This window comes from Myotis davidii, unplaced genomic scaffold (genome assembly GCF_000327345.1).
Source record: "Myotis davidii unplaced genomic scaffold, ASM32734v1 scaffold332, whole genome shotgun sequence".
NCBI classification, from domain to species: domain Eukaryota; kingdom Metazoa; phylum Chordata; class Mammalia; order Chiroptera; family Vespertilionidae; genus Myotis; species Myotis davidii.
Genome location: NW_006285779.1, coordinates 4,541,883 through 4,550,077, shown reverse-complemented (window position 1 = coordinate 4,550,077; position 8,195 = coordinate 4,541,883). Strand labels below are relative to the sequence as shown.

General features: G+C 42.9%; 1 protein-coding gene across 2 annotated transcripts; it reads right to left on the bottom strand.

The window, feature by feature from the left end:
• Positions 1-1,260: 1,260 nt before the first annotated feature.
• BLOC1S2 (biogenesis of lysosomal organelles complex 1 subunit 2) lies at positions 1,261-7,713 on the bottom strand. Of its 2 annotated transcripts, XM_006756557.2 has the most exons (5): positions 7,590-7,713; positions 7,122-7,238; positions 4,128-4,247; positions 3,365-3,469; positions 1,261-1,728 (listed from the first exon to the last, which is right to left on the bottom strand). In XM_006756557.2, exons 1-5 carry the CDS (start codon positions 7,696-7,698, stop codon positions 1,697-1,699), a joined length of 483 nt encoding a protein of 160 aa, XP_006756620.1. In that variant the 5' UTR covers positions 7,699-7,713; the 3' UTR covers positions 1,261-1,696. The 2 variants fall into 2 exon arrangements, with proteins under 2 accessions (XP_006756620.1, XP_015414842.1); XM_015559356.1 differs by lacking the exon at positions 1,261-1,728 and having other exon boundaries at positions 3,421-3,504; positions 7,590-7,701.
• Between the last annotated feature and the right edge of the window lie 482 nt (positions 7,714-8,195).

The following is an 8,195-nucleotide window of genomic DNA, read 5'->3' as shown; positions in this document are numbered from 1 at the left end:
ATCAAGATAAACACAATGTAGGTGTAACAAAATATGAAATTTTAAAAAAGGAAAAAAACAGGAGCCTGTAGGCATGCCAAGTTTGAAGTTTATGAAAAGAAAACTCATCTATGGGAATGAAGGTGGATCAAGATAAACACAATGTAGGTGTAACAAAATGTGAAATTTAAAAAAAGGAAAAAACACAGAAAAACAGGAGGCTTGAATGCATGCCAAGTTTAGCTTTAGAATACACATTCTTCCCAAGTGCACTTGGAACATTCTCCAGAATAGGTTAGGGCACAAAACAAGTTTCAACAAATTCAAGAAGACAGAAATTATATCAAGTATCTTTCTAACCACAAAGGTGTTAAACTAGAATTCATTAACAGGAGGAAAATTAGAAAATTGATGAATATGTGGAAATTAAGCAACACACTCCTAAACAACCAATGGACCAAAAAAAGAAATCAAAAGGAATATAAAAGAATATCTTGAGACAAATGAAAATGGAAACACAACATACCAAAACTTATGGATGTAGCAAAAGCAGTTCTAAGAGGAAAGTTTATAGCTATAAATGTCGTTATTAAGAGACACTATCTCAAATAAACAACCTAACATTACACCTCAAGGAACTAGAAAAAGAGTAACCTCAGCCTGAAGTTAGAAGACAGGGAATAATTAAGATTAGAGCAGAATAAAAGAAACAGTGCAGAGGAGCAGAGTGTAAAGTGGTGGTCTGGAACACAGATAGTGGGAAATGATGGAAACAAAGTTGAGAACTGTTTTGGAGATGGAATTGAGGCCCTCACCCACCTTCCTAGCTAACACCCAACTATGGATAAGATGGCCTGTCTTCTAAACTACACCAGTCAGTCAGTATTATCCACCTACTGATGTCCTTGGTCTGGGAGGAAGATGATCAGGTCCCCAGGAGCCCCCCTCATCCTGCAAACAAAAGTAGGAACATATTTTATAAAATGCTTTTTTTTATGAGTGGCAGCCCCACCCCCACCTCATACATACATACACATACACATTCTGTCTTTGTCTTTATCACATTTCCAAAGGGGAATACATGTCAAGATGTCATCCATCCTGAGACATCTGATTCACACAAAGAAGAGACAGGAGGGCCCATCATATACACAAACTATCACAACATTCCTTTCACTGTTTCTGCTCAGTCTAAAAGACTCAGCCTGAAATTATTTTAAGATTTTTTTATTTATTATTATTTACTTTTACAGAAAAGTAAATTACTGACACAAGATGAGAAACTGTGAAGAAGTTTGTTTTATTTTCCCTTTTAAATTTAGATTCTTGTTAGCAATACATTAGCTCAATTAAAAATAAACACAAAAAACAACCATTTACACAGTAACTCAAAATCCAGCCACTTAGAAAATAAGCCCTCTCATTTGATTCGACTGAAAAGCCCACGTTTATCCTGAACTTTGAGAGACTTGGTGTCCTAAATGGATAATTAAACATTCAAGTAAAAGGTAGGGGGTAGTAAGTGTGCGTTTCTGAGGGATACTGCCCCAAGAGAAATTCAGGAGTAGCCACAGTTCTCCAGTTTACTCCAATGGCAGGATGTTTCTGGGACGGCCAGCATGGTTTCCTTCTGAGGAGTTGTGACAATTCATCAGCCTCAGGATTCAGGTCTCATTCTTCCACATTAAAAAAAGACTTTGTTCCACAGGAATAAGTTTCATCGCTTCTCCAGCTTCTTGTACTTGGCTTCTGCGAGGGTGAGAGTTATATTTAAAACTGGCTCTTACAAAGATACTTCTTCATTAGTATTTCCTAGCAAGTTCAAAAATGTTTATTACATTTTTAAAAAATTTACTAGCCCCAATCTCATCAGCTGTCCAAATTGTAGGCACACCATAAATGTTAACTACCATATTAGCTAAGGACAGATATTTGAATATCTATCTAAGTTTTATTGATAGGCACAGCTTAAGGGAAGAAGTCAAACACACACATAGAATAAAGAACCCGACACAAGTTCACTAGGTTCTAACCCTGTCAACAGCACCTGCTCAGATGGCTCCACAGGGAGTAAGCAGATCTATGGGCACTTGAGCCACTAGGAGCGTAGGAAATTGCCTCTCCAGGCACTGTGCCAGGCACCCTCTGGAAGCCAGACTGGAACTCTCAGGAAATATAAATGTATGTTTTACCTTTTATTGTCTTATCCCCAGAAAGCAATTTTGAAAGATACAAAGATCTAAAAGACCATCAAATAGGCTTTTTAATGGAGTGGATTCCCTTTGTCTTTAAAACTTTAAAAGCACCTTAGTACAATGCCGCCTATATAGTGAGGTTCAAGGTCACCATTCAGAAAATTTAATTTTAGACAATGAAACTGTGAATCACCACCCACATCAAATCTCAGTCTGCTACAAACTACTCTCTCGAAGTAGTCAACAATTGTTTCTGATAAAAATAAAATAACCTGTAAATTATATCTAGGATAAAAACAACTTTGTTATTTTTAGTCATGGTTATAAGAGCCAGAAACAGTTAGTAAGCCATCAACACTAAAAGTACTGTTTCCTCCTTAAAGAAAAAGTAATTATTGAAGAAAACCCTTGCATAACTATCCTGTTTATTAAGACATATGTATCTACATTATTAAAGATGCTCTAGCTCTAGCCAGCTGAACCACAATTAAGAGCTTGAGTTTTGTAATCAATCAGACCTGGTTTGGAATACAGCTCTTCCACATACTAGCTTTGTATCCTTATAAGCTATTTATCCTCTTCAACCAGTTTCCTCCTCGATAAAATAAGGATAAAAATCATGTACTTATCTCATAGGTTATTGAGAGGATAAAATACATAATATATGTAAGGCACTAAGAACAGTGCCTGATATATCAAATACCCAGAAAATGTTAATTACTAGTACTACTAAGAAATTAATCTCACTAGGTTTTTGTGAAGATTAAAATAAATCATTGTAGCCCTGCCCAGATGGCTCAGTTAGTTGGAGAGTTGTCCTGTGCACCAAAAGGTGACAGGTTTGATTCCAGGTCAGAGCACATATGTCAGTTGCAGATTCAATCCTCAGTCAGGGCACCTATGGGAGGTAACTGATCAATGTTCTCTCTCATATCAATGTTTCTCTCTCTCTCTCTCTCTCTCTCTCTCTCGCTCTCTTTCCCCCCTCCCTCCTTCCCTCCCTTCCTCCCTCTCCCTCTCCCTCTCCCTCTCCCTCTCCCTCTTCCTCCCTCCCTCTCAACATATCCTTGGGTGAGCATTAAAAAGAAAAAAAGATCATTGTAAGCACCTCATCAATATTAACTATCATATTAGCTAAGGTCATAACGGCAGGTACTCTTATTAAGCAAAACAGAAATAAAAATGGTTACCCAGTTTTTTGGAATATGCATCCAATTTGTAGGCTGCCTGTTCAAGAGCTGCTACTTGCTCCTCAATTACATTGATTTGATCCAGATAAGGCTGTAGTTCAGCATCTTTGAAAAGAAAGACAGGCCACATGTTTCTATGGCTTCAACAAGTGGAATAGAAAAGAGTGAAAATGTAAGAGTGTTGGTGTCTCTCCAGCTCTGCCTAAGACACACAGGGTGGGATGACAAACACTTTAGAAGACAGTAGCTAGCTGATCAGGCATGACTGACCTAGACAAAACAAGTCTCTCTCATCCATTAACTTTGTCTCTTAAATTCCTTATTCTACAAGCAATCTTTCCATTACAGATTCCATATCTTGGGTACTCCCAGACCAGGAAAGAAACAGGGAACACAAATATAAGCTAATGGAAAAAATATAGTCTACCAGTCTAAATGAGCATTTTCCATTTATAGACGTTCTGGTTTTCTGTTCATAAGAGTAATCCTTTATGGATTTCATTGTTAAATCAGAATCTGGCCACCCTTTCTTTTCCCCATCACTTTTCAGGTATAAACTGATCAAATCAAGATTCAGAAGCAGAAATAACCACACCACCAAAACATGCTGCTCCTCAGAATGGAAGAAATGCACCTTAACTTTGTAATTCACTTAGAAAATGAGCTCCCTGAGTACAGAGGCCATGTTCCATCTCCTTCTCCATGGCCCCAAGCATAACAGAACATTTATTACAAACGTGTAATTATAAAAATTATTACTTACACTTCTGGTTTAAGTCCTTTAAGTTTCTACTAATGTTTATAGCAATATCTTTCATTTCAAGATACTTCAGGCTGGTTAATTTATTCATATTTTCCAGGAGCTTATAGTCTTCGCTGGTGGCTTTAAAACAAACAGAAGATACAATGCCTTTAATATCTGTCTTGGATAATTGGAATGTGGAATTAGAGGCCAAATGGTAGTTCACGGCAGGATCTAGGGAATGTCAAAGGAGCAAGCCACTTTTGATGTATGACATTTATACTCACCTGTGTACTCTAAATGTCTAAGTAGAAACTCAGGCAACAATCAGCAAATTATTTAAACCAAATAAGATCCATAAACTTCAGGATCTGGGTTAGAAAGGGATATGATAAACGTATGTCCTAAGAAAAGGGAAGTGAAATAGACTTGGTATTTCTACAGTGTGAAAACATGTAAACTGGGGAACTACACCATAAATATTATTTATATATACAGTCAACTAGGACCTTACCACTTGTTAGTAACTCACTTATTACTATGTGATGATTCTACACTGCATTTTATGCACTGACTTTTCCAAACCATTTGCCTGCTTCTCATATTCTCAATTCTTTGCCCCATCCCTACTCAAAGCACATGGCTTCTACTCCAATTTTCTCAAGCTGCCTCAGCCTTTTTGCCTCACTTAGAAATGTCTCTGTACCTTAATATCTTCCCAAGAAGTACAAGTGCTTCATTCCTGCCAAGACAACTCCACCTGCTGTGTTCTTGATCCCCAACTCTTCTCTCTCTTCAGGGCCTCTCTTCAATCATCTCCTTTCTCTTACATTTCCAAACTCTTTCCATCCTGGATCTTCCTCTCTATTAGAAATATATCCAGGTTTCCTCCAGCCCAAAAGTGCTCATTTGCTCAAGAAAGCAAAGGAGCTTCACTGCTAACTCTTCTGAAAGAATAGTTTACACTCACTGCTTCCTCGTCCTCACCATTCACTCATGTGAACCCCTGCAGTCTGGCCTCTGCCCCTACCATCCTGAGAAATTACATGCCCCAAAGTCTCCTAACCATGAAATCCATAGTTCTAATTCTCCTGAACCTCTCTATAGTGTCTGACACTATGATCTCCCTCTCCTCAGGAAATTCTCCCTTGGCTGCTATAGAATTGTATACTGTATTACAATGATTTTCAAATCTCCTTCTAACTGTTCTGGTTTCTATGCCAGATCCTTTTTAAACCAACCTCATTAACGGTCAGTTCTCAACTTTTCTTAACTGTGACACGTAACTGACGTTTACACGGGTGGCACATTCCCATGGTATTTCCTTTCAAACTCAAATAAGTATTTATGCAAGTAAAAATGACAATCGGGGGAAATTACAATCTGCTTAAAATTAATCAATCAGCCCTAGCCGGTTTGGCTCAGTGGATAGAGCGTCAGCCTGCTGACTGAAGGGTCCCAGGTTTGATTCTGGCCAAGGGCACATGCCAGGGTTGCAGCAGGGGGCTTGCAGGGGGCGGCCAATCAATGATTCCCTCTCTCATCATGCTTCTCTCTCTCTCTCCCTCTCCCTTCCTCTCTGAAATCAATAAAGATATATTTTAAATTTAAAAAAATTAAATCAATCATCTGAAAATTAGGTACTTAAAATACTGTTATTAAAAGCAAATTAACTGCCCTACGCTGGCATTCCCTGAGATTTTAGTCAAGGTGCTCTGATCTACCTCTAAGCTCTTCCTTGCCAATCTCATCCTGCACAGCCTCAGCTCTCAGCACTATGCAGGTGCCCTCCCATAGTAAAATCTGTTTCTCCTGCTCTGACCACTCTTTGAGATCTGGACTCATGTGTTCAAGTCACCTGAGTGTCTTAATAGTAGTCAACTGAGTGTCCTGGTAATATCTAAAATCAGCCAAGCCTAAGCTGAAAATATTATTTTCACATTAAGCATAGTTCCTCTTTCCAACTTCCCTATTTTGGTTAATGGTACCACCCAGGCTTAATAGCTCAAATACTAGTACATCCATCTTAGGCTGCTCCCAATCCCTCAACACCCACCTTAACAAGTTCTACAAATCCCACTTCTATAATGTTCTTGCACCCATGCCTTCCTTTCCATTCCTTTTATAGTCACTCCGTCACACTGGGCCAGACTTCACCTCCTCAGCACACAGATCATGTGTTCATCTGGAAATACACCAGGAACCAAAACCGTAATCACCCAAGGGGTGTCACCAAATCCTCTGACCAACCTAACAAGTCCCTAAATCTGCAGGCCACTCCCCAATCCCCTTTTCTCTCTGCCTCAATAAATACAACTGTTTTGGCCAAACACATTACTCACTTGGAAAATTGAACGATAGATGAAAAAAATTAAAATAGACCACATTCTCACACACACACACACATACACACACACACACACACACACACACGCTGGTTGTTTCCCTCCTTTTGGGCCAATCATTCCCTTCACAACCTGCTCAAAATGCCCTCCCGCCAAGGAGGCACTTCTTGATTCTTTTTTGTTTTCTCAGCGTTAGTCTGCAATACGGAGGCCTGTACAGCTGTATTAAGTATTCTTGTGTGTGGTTTTTAAATATATATATTTTTTTATTGACTTCAAAGAGGAAGGGAGAGGGAGAAAGATAGACACATCCATGATGAGAGAGAATCATGGACCGGCGGCCTCCTGCACGCCCCCTACTGGGGATCGAGCCTGCAACCTGGGCACGTGCCCTGACCCCCTGACCGGGAACCGAACCTGGGACCCTTCAGTCCAGAGGCCATCGCTCTATCCATTGAGCCACACCAGCCGGGCTTATGTGTTTTTGAAGGCAGCTCGTAAATTTCTCCAGGGAAGTAATGAACCTCTTTCCTTCCCATTCATGACGGCGCCAAACTTCCAACAGGCATGTTTCTGGGCAGGTGAGGGGGGCGCAGACCGAGGCTGCGGAAGCCCCTCCCAGGTCCCCCCACGATGAACCGCAACTCCGGCGAGGAGTGCCCCGCCTCACCCGTCAGTTCCCCAGTCAGGTAAGTTGCCATCTTGGAGAACATGTCCCGGCAGAGCTCAGTGATGTCAGCCTCCGCGGGCTCCTTGGCCTCCTCCGCCGTCTCCACCGCGGCATCGTCTGGATCAAAGGAGAACGGCCGGTCCCCACCCAGCCCCGGCATCCGCTCCCGCGTCCCTCCACCGGCCCTCATTCAATCGAGTCGGCTAAATTCCCCAGGAGCCGTACTTTCAGGCCCCTCGCTCCGTCCGGGCCGCCCTGACACTTCAACTCTGCTCCCTCGCACGGCTTCAGCGCCCACCGCCTCCGCCGCCAAACATCTCACTCGCTCCGACCGGGCACAGGACACGCTTGCACACACGGGTCCGCCCCTCCGACCCGCCCGCTCCTGCCAGGTGACCCCGGCATCCGGGCCCAGCCCACATTCCCAGGCCTCCCTCCGGACACTTCATCCCCCTCCACTCGGCGGACCTCTAACCGGCTCCTCTCTTTGGCTCGCAGAGACACCTTCGGGCGCCGCCGCCGCCGCCGCCGCCATGCTGGGCCCCGCGCCGCTTCCGGTTGGGGCGTGCCTGCGCATGCGCACCGGGACTCAGGGCTTCCCCTGCCCTCCCTCCGCCAAGTCTTGCCGCGCAAGTTTGAGTAACAAAATGTAAGCGTGAAGCCACCGTTGCAGCTAAGAAAGGCTATCGTGAGTGGATCCACTGCCAAGAGTCGCGACGTCTGGAACTGAGGATGCGCTCGTCCTAGAGGGGTCACTAGTCTGGTGAAACTCGCGACCCGTCCGGTCGGTCTGAGGATCGAAGGCACCGGAGACCGGTCACCCCTCCCCGGAGACTCCGCGCCCGGCTGCTTAGTCGCCAGCGACTGCTCGGAAAATCCGTGCTTTTGAACGTAGTCGCACTCAGGCTTAGGGAAACCTTCCGGCGTTGATCCCTGCGCCGAAATACTCTCCCTTCCAATGTCCTGGATTAACCCCCTACTCCTTGGCTCCTTTTTCTAAAACTGCAGGATGGCACCTCCTTCTCTTGCTGATGCAGCCTTTCTATAAGAAGGCTTAGATCGTAACTTTTTTTA

Coding starts and splice junctions, on each gene's coding strand:
- BLOC1S2 (XM_006756557.2), bottom strand. CDS start 7,698: ATGCGCAGGCACGCCCCAACCGGAAGCGGCGCGGGGCCCAGCATGGCG. Junction 7,239..7,589: donor AAGAGAGGAGCCGGTTAGAG/GTCCGCCGAGTG, acceptor CCTTTGATCCAG/ACGATGCCGCGGTGGAGACG. Junction 3,470..4,127: donor AAAGGACTTAAACCAGAAGT/GTAAGTAATAAT, acceptor TTCTTTTCAAAG/ATGCTGAACTACAGCCTTAT.